Raw genomic sequence first — 25,798 nt, forward strand, 5'->3', positions numbered from 1 at the left:
CACTCTACCCAGGGGGACAGCTTGAGGTTCTGTCTCCAAAAAAAAAAAAAAAAGAACAGTGAAAATTTAAGACAGTTAAACATATTCAACATAGAATATAATTTAATGATTTTCTCATAAACCTTTTAGAGTCACCTTGTCCACAGTTAATTTAAGAGTCATATTCTTTGGGGACATCTTCACTAAGTTTTGTAAACCATTCAACTTACATTTTCACTGAAGTCTTTTTTTCCTCAGTGTTTTTCTTTCTCTGAATTTCTGTACTAGTTGACTGTATTACATAATAACAGCAACCAGCACAATGGTACAAACAGATCTGGCAGGGGGATGCCAATGACTTAGTAAATCAACAGCCCAACAGACTCCATCACAAGTGCCAGAGTGTCCTGGAAAGTCATCTGCCAACTGTGAATGTGGCTTGTTTTAGAGAGAAGTTTTATGAGAGTCTAGGGCCTACCAGTTAATTCTAAGTGTCAACTGTGCAGGGTCTAAGTAGAGCATCTGTGTGTACGGCACCTCGTGCAAATGTTAAATTACATTTACTACTCACCACATTCATTCCTCGGTCTGCATGTGGTAAGAAATATCTAAGATTCAGGCTAGAAGTCAGTGGGTAACGTCCCTGGATCATTACCAAGTCACTGAGGTTGACATTTTGGGCCAAAAGGTTCTATGTTGTAGGAGCTGTTCTGTGCATTTAAGATTAAACATCCTACTAGACCCCAGATGCCAACAGTACTGTTCATTCGCTGAGCTGTGCCAATAACAACAAAAAATGTCTCCAGACATTGCTAAATGTCCACTAGGGGGCAAAATCGCTCCTGACAGAACCTCTGAGTTAGGGTAGATTGGAAGCCTTCAGTGTCCGGCAAACTTTGTGGGGTCCTTCTTGTGGAGACTCACAGAATTTCATATTTGTGGATCTATCCAGGATCTTTGCTGCCAGATCTGAAATTCATCCATGTAAACTGTTAACAGCCAGACTGGCTACATAATTTTTAGGGCTCAGGGGCAAAATGAAAATGCAGGTCCTTTGCTCACAAATTAAGACTCTCGGAATAGAGACAGCAAAGTATTCAACTAAGGGCAGGAGGACCTTTCTAAGTGCAGGGCCATGGGCAGCTGCAGACGTCACATATCCATGAAGCCAGGCTTTGATGGCCACCTGGTGATGGGAGTTACAACCTGGGGGTCCCAGCACTCTTTCCATAAAACTGACAGCGACATGTAGATGTTACATCTCAGAAGCCAAGAGGTTTTACTATTTCAGGTTTCTAATTTTTCTTCATTAAATTTTTAATTAATATTGTCTATACCTAGCAAAAATTATTGTACATAACAGGGAATTAACTTCTCATTTAAATTTTTATAAACCTCCCCAATTAGATTGACAGTTCAAATTATAGGACCATGAAGTAACTAGTGCTTCCCTAGAAAGAACCATGAGGATTTTATAATTTTTTATGAGTAGCATCTGTCTGCTGTCTTGGACTGCTAGAGAAGATAATAATGATGTTCTTCGCCATCTGAAAACAGATACTCTTCTCAAAATTATTTCTGGCACTGGATTAACTCTCTCCATTATTCTTGCCAATTGGCAAGTGTTTTAAATCCAGGTGTAGAAATTCGCATTGCTTCCAGAATGATCAAGGGAGATACACCATTTATTATAAAATGTCTGAATGTGCTGCTTGCATAAAGATGTGATGTTTTCATTTTCCTATTGAATGTATGCAACCACAATGAAACCGAAAATCTAGCTGCTTAATATAATCAGTTCGGTCTTACTTGCTAAAAGACCACCACGACCTACCTGAGTCTTTTTATTGGTTTGCCTCTTTCTTTTTCAACATTCTTCCACATGTAAATCATTGTCAATGATTACATCACAGATAATCTTGCTTTGAAACATAAGTAATTGATTATTACACTGGTTCAGTACTGTTCAAAATAACAAATTACAAACTCCCCAACGAGGGTTTTTTCTTTTTTGTTTTCTTTTTTTTTTTTGCAGTTTTTGGCCAGGGCTGGGTTTGAACTCACCACCTCTGGCTTATGGGGCCAGCACCCTACCCCTTTGAACCATAGGTGCTGCCCCCAATAAGTGTTTATTATCCGATTTTACTATCCCAGAATGGAAAGGGCCAGAGTCCCCCTGTCAGAGATAGCATGAATGACAGTGCTGTTGGAGGCCTTCACTGGGAAATGTCTCACAGACGATGTCACTTCTAACTCTGTGCTTTCCAGCTTCTGAGTTCAAGTGCGTTGGTAAGAAAAGTCCCCACCAAAAATATTTCTATAACTCTTTGGACAGGAGACACGAACAAGATAGGCAGTGGCGGCTATGATAAAAAGGAAAAATTCTTAATCTATACAGGGGTCATAAAGTTCACATGCAATTTAAAATAGTGTGCAGTTTAAAACTGCACACAAACTTTATGGCCACCCTGTATAATCAAAAGATACATACAGAGGATACCTTTCCAAAAAAAAACAGTTGCAGAGAAAGTAGCCCAAATCATCAAGTGGTTTTACTAAATGATCAAAAATAAATAAATAAACATCCTAGGTAAAACTAAACTATTTTCCACAAAGGCTGAGTGAAGTCCAAAATTTATAATACAGTAGGAACGGGGCGGATTATGCTCCTTAAGAGTAAGAAATCTTGTACGTCACTCTCTTCCCTGTCTAGGCTGCTGGAGGCACTCAAGAAATACCATGGAACAAATATTTGTACAGAGTTTATAACATGTCATTCACTATTCTCACAGATTTACACGTTAAATCATTCAATCTTCAAAATAATTCTTTGAGACAGATAGAACTGTCTCCATGTCACAGGAGAGGAAACGGAAGCAACAAGGTGATGTAAATTGCCTAAAGTTGCACAGCTGCAATTAAAACCCAAGCAATCTGTTCCTAGGTGTGAAGTAACTCACCCTGTCACACAGCCTCACAGCCAGGCTGTGGACCTACTCACATCTGTCTTTCTGCAAAGCTGATCCCACGAGGTTATATAAGAACCACTATCCTAAACCTATAATGGTGGAATAACCCACTCATATGCTATATATATACTTTGTATAATGAAAATAACTTCATTATAATTTCCTTTGGGGCTTACTTCACTAATGTATAAAACAAAGGATGAGAGATTCACTTTCTTTTATAATTTCAGATTAATATGAGGTGTAAATCATTAGGTTGTCCTGCTTGTGTTTATTAGGTGAAGTCCGAGCCCTTGACGCAGGGCGTGCGCTGTACACCCTTACGTTGTGCCCATCAGGTGCGAGCACACCAATCTCCCTCCCTTCCTGCAGCGCCCACACTTGAATGTAATTGTTTTTGTCTCTTGTGAGCACACAGTTGCTCATCTATTGATTTCCCATTAGTATTGAGTAGACTAGATCCTTGCTTGTCCATTCTTGTGATACTTTACTAAGAACAATGTCCGTCAACGCCGTCCAGGTTAATATGAAAAATGGAAAGTCTCCATCTTTTTTGGAGATTCACCTTTAAAGAGCTATTCCTATGTGTGGCCCTATGCGGGCACTTTACTGCCCCCCATCCACTCCTGACTATGATGAGGAGGAGACTCAGCACCTGATTTTACAACCGAAGAAACTAAGAAACTGGGGAGAAAGATAACTTATCCCTGGTCACACAGGTAGCAGTTGAGAAGACTCGTATGAAACCAAACCACATCATTTCAAGAGAAATAAGGGGGAAAGTACATGCAAATATCTCTAGAACATACCTATACTCAAACATTATACAGCATCAACTTCGGGTTCCTTGTTTAAGTATTTGTTGACCTTAACTAGTATATTATAAAGGCTCCTGGAGGTAGGAGTCTTTGTTTTTAAAAACTTTGTACACCACAAGACATTTAATACATGTAATTAAATGCTCCCCAAACATGCATCAAATAACAGATGAATATGTATGTCTGGCCCAGAGATGAGCAAAACTCACCAAACTAATGTATGGGGCAGGCTGCTAACTAAGGTAGTTAAGTGCAAAATGCAAAACTCTTCATAGCTATAAAGATCTCTAGCCTCCCCCCACTGATTTATCCCTGTTGTCAAAAAGTAAAGGTTCTCAGACTTACAGCAGAGTAGTGCACTAGAACTTCAAGTTGAGAGAAAAGATACCTGAATTCCATTAAAAAAAAAAATCCATTTGAATAATTTACATGAGCTGCCTGGATGGACTCTTCTGCCTCTGGTTTCTGGTTGGGTTTGGCTAAGGTCAGTGGCAGCAGATCAGAGGTACAGAGAGATATTTATTCCCTGAGATGCTTCTCTGAAGGTCACTACACTCTGCTGTACCCCTCCAGCCACGGACCCAAAACCCTTCCCATGCAGTTCTTCTGATTGGACAAAGTACTCTCCCATTCACTTCTACTAGATGCAGGGTTCTGCACGCCCCTTTGCAACTTCCCTTCTTATATCTAATCAGCCCCTCAGAAATACTTCTTTTATTGAACTCTCCATAAACTGTCCCATTTGAAGGTACCTTATTGGTATTGCCAAGGCCCAGATTGGTACAAGGTCTGTTGGTGACAAGAGTCCAACAGGTCTCTCCTCCAGGAACTAATTTTGAAGAATTCATGGACAAAATTTTAAAACTATCACTATTGCTCGTTTCAAAAGTTTGAACACAAAAAGGAGAAATTATTCTCAGCAAAGGAATTCTGCTTTTACACTAAAGATTTTATAGGTATAAACTAGTTATTATGCCACTTCTCTTGCCAAAGATGAGATAAAAGTCCTCAATTAAAAAGTTCACATGTACAGTCCTCTGTTTCTTCCTTCACTCTTAAAACAGACTTTAGCAAAATCAAACACTCTGAAACATTCAACAGTGATTGTTTAATATAGGCACAAATGAAAGATACCTATTGTAACATAACAATGTTGTTAATGATTATTCCTTTTCAAAGATCAGTTCTCATTCACTCCTTTGTAAATATGGGTTTTGGGGGTTTTACTAGTGTTCTTAAAGGCATTTTTTAAACATGGATTTCCTACTTGGGAGCTATTTTAGTATTTTTAATTAATATTAATTTTATTAAAGTAACAAATTCAAAAAACTAATAAATAAAATCAAGTGTCAAGACTCATCTCAGTTTATAAAAGATAATTTCTAAATTATCACCTTCATATACAAATTAAGAATAATATTATAATGATATACTATGTATTGAATCCGGCTAATTTTTATCTCAGAGATCATTATGATAAACAAAAATTTTATGTAAATGACTGTGTCTTGGGAAAGGTGATTTTCTAAAACCACTGAATAAAGATAACAGTATATACTCCAAGACTCTAAATTAAATATGCCTCTTCTAGGCAAATGTCTATATTGCTGATATAATTTAACAAGTAATAAAATATATGAGGGAATCCTTAAAAGGGCTTTTTCTCACATTATATATAAATCTATTAAATATCTATAATTTATTATTATCTAGGCACTCAATATTAGAAGAGTAGCCTTGACTAGCCCACTCAAGAGAAAACATTTTTCAGTAAGACTCACAGATTGATGAGTCTTTACATGTAAAAGACCAAAACTGGACACACAGCTCTTACCACTTACAAAAATGGACTCATGCTGGATAAAAGATTTAAATTGGAGACATGAAATGATAAAAACTCTAGAAGAAAGTGTGGAAAAAACTCTTGATGGTATCAGTCTGGGGAAAGATTTTATGAAGAAGACCCCACCGGCTCTTGCAGCAACATCAAAATATAAATGAATGGGACATGATCCAGCTACAAAGCTTCTGCACAGCTAAGGCACACAGGGAAAGCAAACAGATGGGCTTCAGATGATTGGCATTTGGATGAAGACGGTATCTGACAAAGGGATGGTGACCAGGATCTGCAGAAAGCTCAAACTAATCAACAAGAGAGCAGCAAACAATCCCATTTTTTGGCAAGAGACAGGGACAGAACCTTCTCCAAAGAAGACAGACGAATGGCTGACACATGAAAAATGCTCACATCCCTAATCATTAGAGAAATGCATCCATGCTGCAGCCCACATCATTATTTCACTATTGATTATGGCTGAGCAATAGTTCAAAACGTAGTATTAACAAACCCCATTTTATTTATCCACTCCTGAGTAGATGGACATTCGGATGATTTCTTTTTTGTGGGCTATGAATAATGCGGCTATGACAACACTGGTATGTTTTTCTGTGGACAGACGCTCTTCATTCTCTTGAGGATGTATCTAGGAGTGGAACTCGGGGGTCAGATGGTAACTTGCCGCTTCAATTTTTGAGGAACTGCCAGACTGTTTTCCCACAGCAAATGAGCCACTTTACACTCTCACTAGCAGTGCATGAGGGTTCCAACTTCTCTACGCTCACGCCAATTCTTGTTATTTTTCACTTTTTAAATTACAGTTGTCCTAGTTGTGTGAAGTGGTATCTTATTACGGTTTTGATTTGAATTTCCCTACAGACTACTGATGGCAGGCATCTTTCCACGTGCTTATTGGCCATCTGTGCATCTTCTTGGGAAAATGTCTACTCAAATCCTTTGCCCATTTTTTAATTGGGTAGTTTGCCTTTTTATTGTTCGGGTGTAAGCACTATCTATTCTGGATACTAGGTCTGTGTGTGATTTGACGATATTTTCTTCCATTGTTGACTGTCTTTTCCACTTTATTTTTTGATAGTGTCCTTTAACATGTAAAATTTTAAATATTAATGACGTCAAGTGTGTCTAATTTTTCTTCTGTTGCCTGTGCTTTTGGTATCATATCCAAGAAATCTCTGCCAAATCCAATGTCTTGAGGATTTTCCCCATGTTTTCTTCTAGGAATATCTTAGCTTTAGCACTTATGTGTAGGTTTTTTATCAATTTTTCTTTTTACTTGTATTTTTTTTTTATTTTTTTTATTTAGAGACAGAGTCTTGCTATGCTGTCTGGGCTGGGCTCAAACTCCTGGACTCTAGTGATCCTTCCATTTGAACCTACCTGCCTATTAGCTAAGACTAAAGATATGTGCCACTGTGCCCAACTGTGATCAAATTTTTAAGTTAATTTCTGTATACGGTGTAAGGTAAGGGTCCAATTTTTTTTTTTAAATACAGGATAGCCAATCCTATGCCATCTTTTGAAAACACTATTCCTTCCCTATTGAACGGTCTTAGCACTTTTAAGGATCAATTAACTATGAATTTACACATTTATTTCTGGACTCCCATTTCTATTCTATGGGGAATAGAAATCTACCTTAATGTCAGTGTCACACTGCTTTTATTATTATAACTTTGTAATGAATTTTTCACATTAAGTATAAATTCTCCAAGTTTGTTCTTTTCAAGATGGTTTTGATTCTTCTGAGGGGTTGTTTTTTGCATTTTAATATGAAATTTATGAACTTGTTAATTTCTGCCAAAAAGGAAGCTATAATTTTCAAAAAGATTGTATTCAATCTGTAGATCGTTTGGGAAGTATTGTCATCTTGTGGCTGTCTTTCCATTCACTTAGGTCTTCGTTGATTCAACATAAAGCATTCGACAATGTTTTGCTTTCAACATTCAGGTCTTTTATTTCTCTGTCACTGATAGCTGTCATTTTGGGAGGAGTTAATAATACCTAAACCCTTAGGTTAAATATGTCAGTGGAATAATCTCTTCATTTAAAGAATGATAATACACGTGTTCTCTAAAATTAACATTTATTGAAAGTAATACACAAATACTGAGCGTCATAAGATTTTTGAGCAGGAGCCAGCACCAGGACAGAGGTATTGAAACACAGTACCCTCTTGGACAGAAAACCTAAGGGTGTGTGTGTGGATAACCTACGAGGAATAAAGAAACATTAAAAAAAAAAAAAAAAGATCCCTAAACCATGCCATAACATGAAGCATGGAGTCTCTTTTTATTCACAGTTGGAGAAACTGAAGTCTCAAAAGGTTATTTGATATAATTGAAGGAACACAGCTAATTAGTACATGAGCTGCAGCGACAATTTGCATTAAGATTTAAAAGAAAGCTAATGCTTCAACCCAACAATGAAAGTTGCCTTTCTGCCTCAGCTCCTCGGCTGCCGTTTATTAGATATTAGTATAATATGTTCAAGTTCAGTCCTAAACTCCTAGAGAGTGACAGACAAGACTCAGACCTGCTGTTTTCCTGGAGCGTGTGTTCTGGGCCTTTCTTTATTCTTAATAACGGAGGTGACTCTGATGTTGAAAACGCACCTTTCTAAATAAGTTGCTCACAGTTTCATTGTAAAATACCCTGATAATGGAATCCCTTCTCAGAGCGAGTCACTAGCACCAAGATCCCCTCCATAATTAGGTCTCAGGCAGCCTCCCTGAGGGGTTCAGTGGGCAGGCAGAGCTGCTCAGGACCAATCTTCCCGTAGACTAAAACCAAAGGCAAACATATTTCTGGGTCCCACGTAATTCAGGATTCTCTTTGCTATCCTTCCACATGTACACATTGGAGGGCCACCCTTCCCTATTCTCAGTTCACGTTGTTTGGCACTGGTATCACTCATGAGCAGCAAAGCCTGGTCAGGGTGACTGGTTCAGGGCTGGGCTCACGAAGGAGAAGGCCAGTAAGAGCCGTACTCTGAAATTCTGAGGGATATCAGGAGGACAGTGCTGGAGTTCCACAGCGTTACCAAGTTAATGCACAACTGGAACTGCTAATTGTCACCTCTGCCAGCAGGAAGAGAGGCCGCACTGAGAATAAAGTCAAGGTACTCATACACGTGCACACTCCTACAGACACATCTGAGATACTGTTAGCGCCAGAAGGAACTATGAGCTATTAACTTACATATGCTAAACAGACTCCCTCTTTTATATTTAAGTTACCTTGAGTTGTGTTTCCAGAACAGAAACACAATCCCCAAAGTCTCTTGATTAATGTATCCTTTCAAAATTAAATGCCTCATCAAATAATTATAAATTATTACCTAATGCCAGGAACTTTACCTAGCCCCTGGGGATATTATGGTGAATAATTATTTAAGTAATGGAGACCATTTCCATGACGTGGCCTCCACCTGCTTCTCAAAACTCATTTCCTGCTCCCCCTCCTTCCTTATTCCCACTCCTGGGCTCAAGGGCAGTCACTCCGGCTTCCCTGAGCAGACCAAGCAAACTTCACTTCCAAGATCTTCCCCTGCGCGTCTCCCTGGAATGTCCTTTCCGCAGTCATGCTCAGCTCCTCAGGTCTCTGCTCAGGGTGTCCCTGGTCAGAATGACCCTCCTCACCCTTCTAACTCCGAGGCTCCCAACACTCTCTCCCCAGAGCACCAGACCTTTCTCCAGCACACTTGCTGCATCTTGATGGGTCGTATATTCCTTTATCGTCTGTGCTCCTTCACAGAATGTTTTTGAGTAATGGATGTTTCCAATTACTTCTCAAGGTGTGTATATCTAAACTAGCCAATGAGAATAGCAGAAACAACATAAACACCAAATTTCACATCTAACATTCCGACTACAAGTCTACGGTCAGGGTGGTCATTTGTCTCAGGAGCGCTGAAACCACTCTAGTCATAGCTTGTGAAAATATACTCCGACTTCACAGGCTCACCTTTTATAGGGGAGGGCAAGATTCTACCATATCTTGACACGAACATACTCCGAAGGGCCTCGTCTAAGTTACAATCTAGTCTCCATAATTACTGATGAAAGCCTAATGGTAAGTGATACTTCCCAGACTCAGACGTTAACAGGGGTCTGCATTAAAATTAATTCTAACAACAAATCACATGAAGTTTTAAAACTTTCACATTTGAAATTTCACTGTGCTTGTAAATATTTGACCTCAAAAAATACATTTTTTCATTGGGCCCAACGTCCCAGCACCTGGGAGATAGTAATAATAACTCCTACTATACAGACACATTCCAAACACTTTTTGTAAAAAATCCACAGTGAGATTCTAAACATACACATCTACTGCTGGAAACAGGGACATTCAAAAATAATCACCACACAGTGGCTTACGTCTTTTTCTCATCGACCACACTTCCTCAGGGCTTCAGGATGACTAATACAGAAAGAAGCACTTTACGTGTTGTAAAAACTCTCCTTTCTCCTCTGAATCTCAGGAGTCAAGGATCAGACATCACTATATTCCTCTGCCCCATGAGTCAGAGAAACCTATATGAAGTACCTTGTTAACGTCAGGCAGTGACTAGATCTGGTGGTGAAGACACAGGATAAAGCAGGCTAAGTTGCTGGAGGAGGCGGGGACGCAGCACTGGAATTCTGACTGTGCAGAGATGCAGCCTGAGTGCCCAGGGAGGGCAGGCGGGCACCTGTCACTCAAGCTTTGGGAAAAGACTCACGTCTACCTTCCTTCTGGCTCCCTTGTCTACCTATTTCTCCCTCTTTGAGAAGTTCCTCACTATTCTCCCTTCTAGAATAAAGAGCCCAAATAAAATCATCTCCTTGACTGCTTAGTGTACTTTCACTTTCACAAAGGCTATCATCTGGCTTTGACTGTAATCCAAGGAAAGGCAGCTAAGATTTCTGTTTCTGTGTCAAGCCGTTTTGACAGGGCAGCCAGCCATAGCCTCGGATGACCAGAGACTCAGCTCCCTCTGCAAAACCGTGGTGTCTCTTGGAGCCTCATTCCATCAAATGTGACACCGTGTGCTTAGACAGACGTGTTAGGCTGTGACACATGCAGAAATGACTGTGGCCCAGCCTTTAAGAAGCAAGACGCTGCGAGCAGTGGTCTCATAAAAGTCATTGCTTCCATTACCCGGAGGCTTCTCTGTAACACCCCTTGCGGGTTCACCACACAACGGTACAGCTTCACGCCCAGGCAGAAATCAGAGGAGACACACCCACTAGGAAACCCCACACTAAACAGGCTTCAATGCACACGTTTAAGGAGCACAAGAAAAACAAAAGTCAGCAGCGTCCTCAAATTAGTCGTGAAAGTAAAAACTGAGGAAACTGACAAAGACAAACATATTTAATAGTTAACTAAAAGAGTCAGCAAACTATAGCCCACCAGCCCCATCTGGCTGGTTTCCTGTTTTTATAAGTAATAAAAGACAACAGATACAAAGTAATAAGCTTCATGATTTACTGGAACAAGGCCACACTATTTCTTTATATATTATCTATGGCTACAACAGCAAGATGAGTATTTACCACGGAGACCACCGGCCACAATGCCAAGTGTTTACCATCTGGCCCTTTATGGTAAAAGTTTGCCAACCTCTTCGCTAAAGTAGCAAAATTATTGCCTTACCACCCACAAAGAGAACAACCCGAACCTACCATACCAGAGGTACAATCAAAACATCAGTGTTACAACCTTCTCATTAGTTTGTTCTTTGAGATGAAATATGATTTTCTCCTAATTTACAGAGTTGCTGCTCTTATACAACACAATAAACATAACACCAGTACCTGATGGACTAAGCAGGCAGAGATGCTTAAGCACTTCTATTCCAGCTTTTCAAAAAAATACTGAATTGTGTTAAATGTGCTACTGAATAATAGCACCCAAAGGCACTCAAAGGCCTTGGTAGCACTCGGAAAACTCCTCATGTTCCTGTTTCTCAAACTTAATATGAGGACTTTATGTGAGACAATGATTACACTTTCTTTGCAGAGTTCACTGCTTAACAGTGAAGCTCAGGGAATGTGAACCATCTCAGCGTGCATCCCAGCGCCACCCTACCTCCCCAGGTACAACCCACTCCATTCCCCTCACACCCTCCGAGTCAGGAGGCACTCGGAAATGTTACGGATTTCTTCCTTTCTCTCTTGATCTGATGATGGAGTCTGGGCTCTATTGACATAAATCTGGAAAGATGAATTAAAATGAGATGGTAAAGGAAGTTTACTAACAAGTTAAGGAACATGTTTCTGCAGAGGAGAGGGACAGGGTTCCATCGGTGTGCTGCAAGGGTGAGGCCGTGGGGAAAGCGGGGAGAGGAAGATCCTGGAAGCAGGGAGAGCAGCTGAAGACACTACTACCAGGCGGAGAGGACAAGCACCAGGGGCCTCACCCAGCCAATGACTGCACGAATGGAGAACAGGAAACAGATGGGAAACAGTCTCAAGGTGGAATCTCAGTTATTTTGTCAACTGACTCTGAAGGCTACTTTCTTGGGTTTTTTTTATGTTTCTTTAAAAAAAAAAAATAGATTCTTAAATGCATTTGATAGGTTCTGTGCTCCTTAAGAGCAGAGACCACACCTAACTTCCTTTGGTTTCAGTATTTACATCCCGACACCACAGCACAGACGTGGCAAGACAGCAGGGCCAGCCGGCCAGGAGCAACAAGGAAGCGGTGAGCGGCAGCCAGGGGCCCAGGTCCTGAGCTCCGGTCTCCCCTACTCCCCAGAGGCTCCGTCCCAGCCCTGCATGTTCTCAGTACACTAGGGATCATAATGTCTATTCTTCAGGATTGTTTAAAGAGTGAGAGAGTGAGAACATGTATTTGTATGTGGGTAACATTTACAGAAATGGGAATTTAGTAAAAAAGAAATTCTCATTCGTATTTTTACTCTAGTATTATTCAGATACAAATAATAACTGTTAATACAGGACGGTAAAAGGTCTTTTGTGTAAAGTTGTTCACCTCATCCCTCCTTTGGAAGAAACGGTTATTGTCAGTTCTCTAAAATAATATTTTAATGGCATATTTTATTCTAAGAGATACTCAAAGGGAGTCAGTTTCGAGGGAGGACCTTGAAAATTTCAGGGAAAAAAACTATACTGGAACTGTGCGACATCTATACAGAAAGTGATTACAGTTCCAGCCTCATAAACCTAACACTTCCCTCCTCACTCTGTCCTTTCAGGTACATGCCTCCTTATCGAAGGCTACACCATTCCAAGGAATACCAGCGTTAGTGAGTAAGTTACGTGAAATGTGCATCTGTGGCGAGGTCGGATACGGACCAGAGAGTTCAGAGGGTCTCAGGTAAAGTGGTAACAGGAGAAAACTAATGGAGCTAATGGAATTGGACCCTTCTTCCTCCCCAGTACAAACCCAGCTTAAAATACAAGAAAAATAATTGAGCATGGCTTCTTTGATTTTTGAGAAACATTCAAGATCTCTTCCGACATCTGTGAGGAGGCAACTTTCTTCAAATAGTCCATGACATGGCCCTTCATATTCTCATTCTAGAGACCATCATCACTGGAACTGTCCTGTTACCACTGAACCGCCCCAACAGTACAGAACAGCTCACGTGCCTTCCCCATGGAAGTGGGAAAAAAAAAGGTTTTCTTCAGGATCTTCCTCTAACTTCTTCCAGAGACTAGGTAACCCTAAAGGGCACAGCAATTTGTCATATCTAGAGGAAAAAATCTCCAGCCTAGGATTTTATTTGCAATGCATACCATCACAGGTACTGAATGATGAGTTTAATGTTAAGGTGGAGATGAACTACCCCAAAGCAACAACTCAGGAATTCTATATTCTTTGTGAAATGTCTACTCTGTAGGTGTCCACCCCCTCCCATTTAATTGTATTAAATACGAGGCATTAGAAAACAATGGGAGCCTCACAATGAGTTGTGGAAAATGTCTTTCACGCCGTCAAAATTCTTCCAGCATAGATTTTTTTTTAATGAGATATGGATTTAAGTACATCTTAGCAAGAAAACAGAAATTCAGACCTTTGAAGGATTACCTATCTACTTACTAAGACCATGTGGATTTTCAATAAATCAAGGGAAATGGCTTGAAAGCCTATAAGTAATCTGAAAAGTGTTTTGTTCTCCCGGGAGTACACTGAGTGGAAAATCTCTGTGCCACTCTTTATCCCCACTTAACAGGGGAGTCAGTGACATTTTAATGCAAAGTCCGAGAACTATTCCAATGCTGCTTCAGATTTTGAAAGTCTTCTGAGGTTTAGAAATCGATGGCAACCTTTATTTAAAGGCATATTGAATGAAATAGTCTCTTTTAAATGAGTCAGCATGCCTAAGGAAATAAGTTTCACTAAACACTGAATAGAGTTGTCTGTGTATAATTTTTTTTTTTTTTAAGACAGAGTCTCACTTTGTCGCCCTCAGTAGAGTGCCATGGCGTCACAGCTCACAGCAACCTCCAGCTCTTGGGCTTAGGTTCTCTTGCCTCAGCCTCCCAAGTAGCTAGGACTACAGGTGCCTGCCACAACACTCGGCTATTTTTTTGCTGCAGTTTGGCCGGGGCTGGGTTGGAACCTGCCACCCTCAGTATATGGGGCCAGCGCCCTACCCACTGAGCCACAGGTGCCGGTCCATCATCCTGCTGCTTATTAACCTGGGGATAAAGAATTAAAGGAAATTTTTACATGGCCTTTTGTCTTAATCTATCTTCTCGCCTGAGATACGTATAACAGCCTCGTATTAGACAATTTCTGCAATTTTGCAGCAACCTCTAAACCCTTAGTTATAGAAATGTTTTCTTTACCAATATCCAGAAAACTGTGAGCTGCCTTGCCACGAAACAATTTATCAGTATCCATTTCAATTTCACCCAGTAAACAACATACACAAACATCATGAGGGTCAGACAACACTCTACTACCACCACATGAAAAAAATATAAGCAAACTATCAAAAATATCACTGGGAATGGCTACTTTCCTCTAAGCGCCCCAGATGCCAACTGCAGTGAGCATTTAAATGCAATGTCCTTACACTGGGATTGGATTTCTAAAGAATCATACAGAAGAATTTCTATCAAAATATATAAATATTTACCCTCTCTGACCTCCCTGCAGAATGCGATTTGCTGAAATGGCCAGAGGCAGTATCAATCCAAAGAAAAATAAAATGACTTATGAGAAGGTAGCACAACACCTAACAACCAAATTGCAAAATTACTGGAGGAAAAGAAAAGCCAGAGATGGAGCTGTCCCTTCCTGGACATAACAGACGGGAGCCCCAAAGAGCTGGAGGTGACTCACATCATGTTTTTCAAATGAACTCACAGGAGGATCATGAAAAAATTCCCTTCCTTACCACATTCTTGCTTTCCTGACTAGAGATTAAACTCCCAGTCAAAGGCATAGTACAGAGCAAGCAGTGGCTCAGACAACCGAGTTCATTCCCTGGGAACATTAATATACTGGTTTGCATATTTTTGCATGGATTACACACCACACAGGTAACCTGCATGCCCAACATGGTGACTAGCAACCAGTGGACCTGGGTTTAATTCCAACTTGAAACAGTATTTAAAAAAAAAAGAGGAAAGAGTATGGCCTCAATCTTAGTGACCAAAGGACAGGGCCAACTTTCTGGCTGGCATTCTTCTAGTCACTAAGTCTACTTTAGCAGGATCTATGATCTAAGTGGATTTAGGCAATATTAGCTTTAAGAATTTTTTTTTTTTTTAAGACAGAGTCTCATTCTGTTGAGCTGGGAAGTGTGCTGTGGCATCCTAGCTCACAGAAACCTCAAACTTTTGGGGTCAAGTGATCCTCTGGCCTCAAGTGATCCTCTGGCCTCAGCCTCCCAAGTAGCTGGGACTACAGACAGGCTCCTGCCACAATGCCTGGCTGTTGTTTTTCTGTTTTTAGTAGAGATGGGGGTCTTGCTCTTGCTCAGGCTGATCTTGAATTCCTGAGCTCAAGCAATTCCTCGCCTGAGCCTCCCAGAGTGCTGGGATTATAGGTGTGAACAACTACACTGGCCCAGCTATAAGAAATGTTTAACGTATAATTAAACATAGTTATAATTTTTTAACATGGTATTCACAAAAAAGCTATTTTTTTTAAGGGGGAAAAAAGCACATAAACATTGTTAATTTTCCTAGATTGAACCTTATTACCAATAGACAGATTTGTAAAAGGCTTCTTGTGTTCCACTGTCCCAGGGTCTGCGGTCAGCGTCTTTCCTGCCCTCCTCCCCTCGTTCCTCTGATGTCCTACTGATTCTGTCCTGACCACCTCCTTCTCCCTGAATACACTGCTGCTGCTTTCCGTGGTGGTTTAACACCACCATGTATGTGCATGTTTCTCAGGAATGAAAAAGCCTTCTTTGCTCACGCCTTCCTTTCAGTGATCCTGCCTCACCAGCAGAGTCCAGGGTGGAGAGGGGTAGTGGAGTGGAGCCTTATCTGAGCCCTTCCCTAAGCCTGCCTGAGAGGGCTCCTCTGCTAAGGTGGTGGCAGCAGCCCTTGCTGTCCTTACACTTCATCCCAGAACACACCTGTTCGCTGGTGCAGGATCAGAGAGTGAACAAGTTAAATGTGCACTGTCAAGCAACATAGTACAAAGCAGGGCTGTCCAACCTGTGGCCCGTGGGTCGCGTGCTGATTTTCTGATGACTTTTTTTGCTTTTCTGTGGTGTCAGATATCATGAAAAGTATGCATGGACTTTGTGTGCTGATCAGTTTTCATTAGTGTTCTTGTATTTAATGTGTGGCTCAAGGCAACTCTTCTTCCAACCTACAGCAGAGGAGAAATAAGGTTGGACACCTCTGGCTATAAAGTATATGAATACACAATTCTTATTTCTAGATTCTTCCCTAAGGCTGCCTGCAGAAGAATTCTTCCTCTTTTGCTGGTTGGCTTTACTTTCATTGTTGTGGGAGACAATTACTAACTGTTACAAACTAAAGCTCCTGAGAAAGACACTGTGACCTCCTACATGTTCAGTAAATTTTTTTTTTTTTTTTTTTTTTTTTTTTGAGACAGAGCCTCAAGCTGTCCCCCTAGGCAGAGTGCCATGGCATTACAGCTCACAGCAACCTCCAATTCCTGGGCTCAAGCGAGTCTCCTGCCTCTGCCTCCCAAGTAGCTGGGACCACAGGCGCCCGCCACAACGCCCGGCTATTTTTTTGGTTGCAGCCATCATTGTTGTTTGGCGGGTCCGGGCTGGGGATTCGAACCCGCCACCTTAGGTGTACGTGGCTGGCGCCTTAGCCGGTTGAGCTATAGGCGCCGACCCTCATGTTCAGTAAATTAAGACATGATGATTCATCTATACCAACAGGGGCAGACCCTCCATTTATTACCTTGGCTATTGAATCTGCCCAAGAGGAGAACTCCAGACTCTTTAGGTACATGTCTGTAAAACTGAGGAATAAATATTCCAAGGGATATACACGATGATGTATGTATTGCCTTCCTTAAAACCAACATAAATTAACACTTCAGCTATTTCAGAAAAAAAAAAAAACATTTTTGGAGTCTAGTTAAAGCAGTTATATTATGGAACAGAATGCAAACTTTGGTTAATTGCTAGGAAAAGGCAGAAAAACGCCAATGAATTTTGAGCTTACTGCAGCTGCCTCCTGCTAAGATAGTGAGGCCCCACAGGGCCTCCGCTCTCACTCAACTTTGAAGTTAAGTAAAAAAAGTTTGCTGATCACTGCCTTAAGTAATTGCCTGGCACTCTCTCAGGATCCTACCTCCGCTGAATACGTAAGTCTTGACTATTGCACATCTATGAAGTAAACTGGGGAAACAAAACATAAAAGAGATACAACAAGATGATGGGAAGGGTGCTGATATTACCTCGCATTCGGATGTGCTTTCAGGACTTAGACGAGTAATTGTGTCCCAGTCACTTAAAGCTTAGGCATGGTGACCTGAGTAAGATGTGCAGTTAATTCTTACTGCAGTGTCTTCAAAATCTGGTTCATGTACACTTTACAACTATTATCAAAACGTTCAAAAAATATAACCTGGTCTTTACAGGTTACAACACTTTGTAATACAAACAAATTCACACTCTTGCTCGCTCTGCCTGGAACACTCCTCCTTCTTATCTCTGTACTGCTGATTCCTTCTGCCTTCCACGTTCACCTCTCCAGAGAGGTTTTCCTAACTGTCCCATTGAAAGTCACCCCTCTTTAGTCCCTCAGTAAGTACTGTGTTAACCTATGTATTGTTTTTCAAAGCCATTGCCACATTTTGTAGTTACGTGGTAAGTACTGACTCTTTCATCATGTGTGTGTCTCCTCCTATCAGAAGGGAACAAAGCCTCATTCATTGCGGCATCTCCGCTTCTACCGAACGTCACTCAGTACTTTTGAATGAAAGGGTGCTGCACAGCATTCAGAAATAAAGAGAAAGCAGACTTTTAAAATTCTTAAAAAAAAAAAAAAGTCAGCACTTGGAGCTATTATAATCTGGCTCTTCTTTTCTTACAAACCTAAAAAGAAACTGAAGCCCAACAGTTCTCTCCAGATCCTCTTAGAATCGCGAGCTTGGGGTTGAGTCAGGAATAGTCGTCCAACTCCCCGTCTCCCACACCAGGGAGCTTTCCAAACCAACCTGTTGTTTCTTCTAGTCTCGCTTTATTATTCCTACAGGACGTATAAATAGTGTTGAGCACACGTGGAGACCGAATGTTTGCTGCTTTCCCCGTGAACTGCCTGTTTGTTGTTGTTTTGACGACTACAGTGGAGGAAACACAGAAGACGCTCTATGCCGTGCTAAGGAGTCTGATACATCCAACGCTGTGGGCAGAAGAGATGGGATTCCACCACCACCCGATCCCATTCCACAGCGTGGTGTGGCCTGGAAGCCCCAGCCTGCTGCTGACACGGACAGGGTGACTGCCATACTCATGACATAAAGTGTGGTTTTAGTAAATGCCCTATGGACTGGCATCTCACCTATCCAAAGAATAAATTAAGGAAGCTAAGACATATTTCAGTAGCTATGCCAATTTTCCTCCAAGAGAACAAGTTTACACTCAAGTGACCAAAGAAATAAACAATCTGTGAAAAGAGAAGGCTGGCATAAGCAAGAACCACTGACAGCCACAAGTCATAAATCCACTGGGAAATTCCCAGACAAGACAAGGTTTACTGATCTGGACTCCAAGCCATTTAACATGCAGGTTCAACAGTAATGGTACCTAAGCCACCATGTCTAAGAAGGCGTTCCTCCTTGTAAGAAATCAGGTGTCTTAAATAACTGCTTTCTAATCTCCTGGAACAGGCGAACCATTTGTGGAGCTTAGGTCAAGGACCTTCCCTCCAGACAGCTGCACTCCACTGACCACAGTTCCCAGGGCTGACGTCATGGGTCAAAATCCCTCTCCTCAGGATCCATGGTCAGATTAACAAGCCATTCCCCAATCCTCCAACACAATGGCTGACTCATCTTTTCTGGGTGAGAACATTCTTATTAGCTTGAAGTTAACTATTTCTTCATGTGCATTTGTTCACCTAGTCTATCATTCTTTTCTTTTTCTGAGACAGAGTCTCAGTATGTCGCCCTTGGTAGAGTGCCATGGCATCACAGCTTATGGTAACCTCAAACTCTTGGGCTCAAGCAATTCTCTTGTCTCAGCCTCCCAAGTAGCTGGGACCACAGGTGCCTGCCACAACGCCCGGCTATTTTTTTTGTTGTAGTTGTCATTATTGTTTATCTGCCCCAGGCTGGGTTCAAACCCACCAGCCTCGGTGTATGTGGCTGGCACCATAACCACTGTGCTATGGGCACCGAGACTAAAGTGAGTTTCTTATAGCAGTACATAACTGGGTAAAGTCAGCATTTTTAAAATTGTTGCAGTTGTTATTGTTGTTTAGCTGGCCCGAGCCGGGTTTCAACCCACCAGCCTCAGTGTATGTGGCTGGCGCCATAACCAACGGACCAGGGGTGCCAAGCCTAGCCTGTCATTCTTGAGGAGGGCTGAGACCATGCAGGTTTGTTAATATAAGTCCCTGCACTGGTCTCTGTTTTCCAACTGAACTGGCACAGTTCATAATGCTCCCGGGCATTACAATGCTGATATAAAATTCTTATTTCTGCAGACCATGTTTTACTATGGTCAAGTTTCCTATTATATTATTTTTTTCTAGCGTTATTTTTATTTATCTGTTTATTCTATTGTTTCAGGTGCATTGGGGGTACAAAGAATTAGCTTACACTGTTTAAATTTGTTAGGTAAAGTCCCTCTTATAGTTGTGTCCCGCCCTCCCAGGAGGTGTCCCATATGCCATGACACCCCCCTCCCCCCTCCTCCCTTCTCTCTGTCCCTCATTCCCCCACCCGACTATGGTCAAATTTCTTAATCATAAGAGTGAGGTCCCAAATCCCTGGTGCCATGCGATACTGGCAAATCTGTCTGCATGCATTCATACCATAATGCTCTTAACTGTGTCCTTTTTAAAAGAACATGAGTTTAGCTTTTAAATTAAGCAGATGATAGTACTTCAAATAATGCAAATCCAAAAATGAAAAATTATTAATCCCACTGGTTCTAAAGTTTAGAATACATACCTACTCATTAGACAAATGTTATTAAAATTCTATGGCTAATATTATACTTTTTTGTTGAGACAGAGTCTAACTCTGTGGCCCCAGGCTAGAGTGCAGCAGTGTCATCATATGTCACGGCAACCTCAAACTCCTGGGCTCAGGCAATCCTCCTGCCTCAGCCTCCTGAGTAGCTGAGACTGCAGGCACAAAACCTGACACAGGTAAGGTCTAGTCACACCAGCTAATTTTTCCTATTTTGGGTACAGACAGTGTCTCACTTGTGCTCAGGTTGGTCTTGAACTCCTGGCCTCAAGCAGTCCCTGTGCCTCAGCCTGCCAGAGTGCTAGGAATTCAGATGTGAGCCACTGCACCAAGCCACATTAAAGTATTTTTTAAAATCTGTGCCAAATGTATATAAAAACTGGGAAATAGAGAAATGTGGCGAGCCTTATTTAGCTTACGAAGACTTCTGATAGCACATGTAGGTAACTACAATCCTACGTGCCGCAGATTCCTAAAAAATTCATTCGATTACACGTTCCAAACAGTCATAAAACTGCGAGTCAAAAACTATTAGTTATAAAACTAATAGTCAAAAACATAAAAAGCAGAGTACACTGTCAATAACTGCTAGGCCAGACTAGTCAAACATACTTTGAAGCAGCACAAATTATATGTGCTTAACACTGTGTAGTAAAATCAGTAATACCCTTTCCCCTATACAAGAATGACTTCTTTTTATTAAACTGCCTTATCCTTTACATAAATTAATTAAAATGGTTTCTAAACAGCATTTAATATAATTTTTCTAATCCTCTGAAAAGTTTTCCACTCACACATGAATTATTAGCACATGAATTTCAAAGCACACTGACTATTATAAGAGCAAATTCACATTCCGTTCAAGCTACTGAGAAGAGGAGGAACTTAACAAGTGTAAAAGAAGAAGTTATTTTTGTCATTTAAGAAGCTGTTTTAAAATAGCATTTTTAAAAAAAGTTTAACACACTGTTGAACTCAGTAAAAGTAAATTATTTTGTTGAAGCAAAATTGTCCTTCATCTTTGTCCTAATATTACTCTGGAAATGTTGATATGGCCAAACATCCAATAATGCTTGAAAAATGTTAAAATAAAAATGACCTTCACGCAGAATGAGCTGACAGGTAGTTGGGGCTTTGGTTCAGGCAGGAAGGTCAGAGTGTCATATGTTACTGTGCACGTAGGTAAGGTCAAGTCACACCACGTGCAGCTAACAGGAACAACGTCTGCAGAGTGTTCTGTTGTTTCATGAAGGCAGCCACGTTCATCTCCACCAAAAACAGGAGAAGGAGGTAAATGGACGAGGCTTATAACACTTGCACCTGAAAAGCACCAAGAAGGGGGTGTACATGTGTTTGGATATGTTCAGGTACAAAAAATGATTTGGCCGACATGAATCAGCATCTCCAACTGAGCTACCGATTAACACACAGGCAGAAGGGAGGTCAAGAGAACGTGAGACCATTTGGGAAACATGAACTGAGCAGGCTGTCGCTGTTGCAAAAAATATTTTAAAATTTCAGCCTTTTCCTGTCACCTCCTTCCTGTAAATCACCCAATCAGACTGCCAAGAGTACAGATCCTGCCTCCGACTTTTTTGTGAATCTGTACATGATTTCTTCCCCCCAAAGAAATTCATCAACTTAAACTGACCGGGAACTTTCTTATTTTTGTTTTCTGATGTGGTGAAATTCTGAATTAAATATGTGGTTAAACATTTTAATGAAAAGAAGGAAACACAAAATCATCCCCAAACTAGTACATGAAGGTGTTCGTGATTCTTTATAAACTTTAGTGTGAAAATTAAGGCAACACATGTAAAGAAGGCATTTACATTTTTTACTAAGGTTATAAATGTTGACAAGAGTTCACATTATGATTTATTAAATTAATATGGAAGGTCAATAATACATATGTAATTACATATCTAAGGCTTTCATATATGAATACATGTACATACTCCAAAAATAAGCTCATATATATAATATGAAGATGACAACGTCAAGTATATCTAATTCAGAAAGAACAAAAGACTATAAAAATACAAAACCAAATACACTACAGTTTGGACAGTAGTAATATGGGTTTGGTTTTTTTTCCATTTTATATTACTTTCAAAATTAAAATATCTTGGTTTGGTTACCTGCATAAACCATTACATCGATCAGCAATAGTGCTAAAAATATAACTTCTAAATGAAAGCTCTAAAAATTCGTGTACATCAGAAATCCACATACCTGAGCCAACCTCTTTTTCCTCTTCTTCAATGTTGTTTTTGATGCTATCATATTCCTCATCGATGGTCTGGTTACCGCGCATCTGAGATAAAATTCTTCGGGCCTTCTGAGTTTGTCCCTTCTGAATAAGCCATCGAGGACTTTCAGGCAGAAAGAGAAAGCCAAGAAACTGTATGACGGCTGGAATTGCCGCAAGTCCCAACATGTACCTGCAAGGAGAGATCCAGAGTCCTTGTAAAATTTGGCCTCACCGACCCCAAGTATGTGCTCGCCACACACTTCCATTAGTCGGAGTTAGTTTCTTTTTATTATGTGTGTGGGCTTGTGTCATCAGAAATAAATGGTATTTTTGTGTTACCATAAAAATTGACAATGGGAAAAAATATGATTACTTCTCTCACACAAACTATAACAAGAAAGAATGGACCAAAGTCACAAGAATTCTGTATACACATTCTGAACCCAATGTAATTCAGGAAAAACATAATGATCATCCCTATTTGATACTAATACATATAATTCTGTTTTTTACAATATAAAACTGACTTATGATTAAAAAAAAAACCTGGTATCTGCTTCAAAGACATACTTTTCATTAAGTAAGTGCTCAGATTTGTTTGGTCACATTTTCCTACTTCATTTTGCTATCGATCATCATGTTCACCATCATTAACCGAGCAGTGGGGGTCTACAGAAAAGCAGATCGAGTCAGGTGCAAATAATCTGAATCAAAATAACTACAAATATAAAAAGCCACTCATGTTGTTTCAAGTTATCTGTTATCTTGTTTATATCACTATTCTTAATGGCTGGAGAGATTCAAAATAGCAAATGAAGATATCATTTTAAATTCATAAGAGAAATAACAAAAATAGTAACACGAATCTATCAATTCCAAGATCTCTCCAAAGTACAGGAGAACCTCCATAGTTGACACCTCCCTAAATTGACCTAATTTTCCTAGACCGGACATGCACCATAGGTACATGTGGTACAGCAGGCCTAATGTTGACTACCTCTGTAGGTTGGCCAGGTTGTTACAGTCCCTTTGGTGGCCAACTTACAGAAGGTCTACTGTATAAAGATCACAAACTGATCTCCTAACATCTTCTATCATTTCTAAGTCTCAATGTCCTTGAACTGAGGGGTTAAATGAGGAAAGCCTCAAGGTCTCTTTCAAATGGAAACTTCTATGAATCTAGGACAACTGGATGTTCTCTGTTGACCCAAGTTCCCTGGGTCTATTCTAAGGTAGAGTCTAATAATAGAGCTCAGAGGGCCAGTTCCTTTTCTGTAAGAAGCTATATAGGATATTTATAAGTCAATGAAAATTCACCTGACTCACCATACTTTTCATAGGTACTCTACCTTTTAAGCTATGCTGAACTCTAAGTATAGTAGCCTTAAAGGTTCCAAAGATGTAGCTTATGAAGTAAGTCTACTATGTTCCAGGCAATTTCATTTTAATTCCAGAAGAAAAAAAAATGCAATTGTTACATGAGTGGTAAGAATATCTCCTACTTGAAAGTACAAACGAAAACTACTTATGGAAATGGAAAAATTAACTAAGACTTAGAAAGTAAATAGAGCATTTATGAATGACTGATTAAATGAATCACTTGGCGTGTAGTATTAAAAGAAATCTTATTAGAAGTGCTTTATACTTTAGCCCACGGGTTGTGATGACTGCACCAACACATAATCACTTCTTCTCCGCTCACCCACAGTTTTATAATCTCAATGTATATCACTGTATGTTGTGTTATAATTATAATAAATTACTCACCTGTCCCAATCGATTGCATAACACTTAACCTTGTATTTGGCACAGAACCTAGTAAAGTATCTTTACACACAACTGGCATTTGGTAAGTGTTTTATCAAATGATATGAAAACAGCTATGTATCTAAACCTTCTGTATTAACTAAACAGAAAATAAGTGCGCTTCAGACACATATAGCAATATTTTATGTGGCGACCTTTCTGAATCATTTAGCTCTGCAAACCTACGTGCATATTAATTCCTTCCAATCAGACCATTATTCTAGATATAACCAGACCTTCTCTTCTGGAAGAGTTTTCAGATGAGAGCTAGAGAGATCAGTTCCCACAAATGCCCTTCCTTCTTAAGATCTATTAATTTGTAACCAAATCTGTTATTTAATTTTTTATCTGGATGAATAAAATTTCCATCTGAAATCTCTTGAAGAATTTCAGAGATGGTTATCTTCTATGGACAATTACTTAAAAGAAAAATGGGAGGGGGAAAATAGACACTAAATTTATACTAGGTTAGGAGATAAATTTGAAAAGTCCTGAGGATAAAGCCTTAGGTTTCATCTTCAAAGAAAGATCATGAATTACAATTAAAGGGCTGCAGAGAATACTTCAAAACAACACTTGAAATGAGTAGAGAATGTAAATCAATCTTTTTCAGGCCCAAAGATGTTCACATCATACTTTGCACTTCACTCCTTGTTATGAAAACCCAAGATACAATATTTTTATGAAACTTAAGGAAGAAAAGAGAAGGGTAAGGACGAGGAGAGAAGACAAGAGAAATACAGACATACATATTAGCCTCTGTCGCTTACGTGAACTTCAGAAGACAGAAACGTTAGTCCCCTAGCCTTTTGAAAACTTTTAGCACCCGAACTCTATGTCGGAAATGTACTACACAGTACCCTGTATATAATATTAAGGCGGAGAAGGGGGATTCACATTCTGCTGCCAGTTTTTAAGGATATTAAAGCTTCTTTACAGAGAAGAGTCAAGAAAAAAATGTTTATGCATTTATATCCTTGTACTCGTCCTCTAAAAGTAAAATGAGAGCTTACTTTCCTTCTGATATTGTAGTCACCTTTCATGATAGAAGTATTTTGATATGGATAATTTTCATGTCTTTCTAGAAATCTAACACACAGTTCAAATGTAGCTGTGGTGTCTGATAGAATAGATAAGGGTGGCACCTGCTCTGGGCATGCTAACCCCAAGAACCTGGTCAAGTTACTTAACATTTCAACACACAGGTGACAGTGTCTATTTCCCAAGACTGCCGGGAGAATTAAGTGAAATAATTCAGTCAGTTCCTAGGACGGAGGATACTCAGCAAAATAAAGTCGCACATCCCTAAACTCAAGTCACTGTGAACTTGTCCCTTCTGGCTCTACCACCCACCTAAATTTTCAGCAGGAAGAACCAATCTGAGGCAAAACTATTCCTCTGATGACGTGGGAGACTGGAGAATAAGAAAGATAAGCAAGAGATTGCTTTGCTGTGGGCCTGATAAAAATTTCAGGATAAGACTAAAAGAACAGGGTCTCTATACGCCCAGCTAA

At 40.1% G+C, this 25,798-nt stretch overlaps 1 protein-coding gene across 1 annotated transcript in view; it reads right to left on the reverse strand.

The window, feature by feature from the left end:
- The window catches only part of SLC2A13 (solute carrier family 2 member 13), a 349,721-nt gene that overhangs the window by 247,180 nt on the left and 76,743 nt on the right, over nt 1-25,798 (reverse strand). Inside the window, exon 3 of the mRNA XM_003793533.2 lies at nt 22,460-22,668. Coding sequence (XP_003793581.1) covers nt 22,460-22,668 — 209 coding nt within the window. The remainder of the gene's footprint in view (nt 1-22,459; nt 22,669-25,798) is intronic.

This window comes from Otolemur garnettii, unplaced genomic scaffold (genome assembly GCF_000181295.1).
Source record: "Otolemur garnettii isolate 467f Iridium unplaced genomic scaffold, OtoGar3 scaffold00070, whole genome shotgun sequence".
Taxonomy (NCBI): Eukaryota; Metazoa; Chordata; class Mammalia; order Primates; family Galagidae; genus Otolemur; species Otolemur garnettii.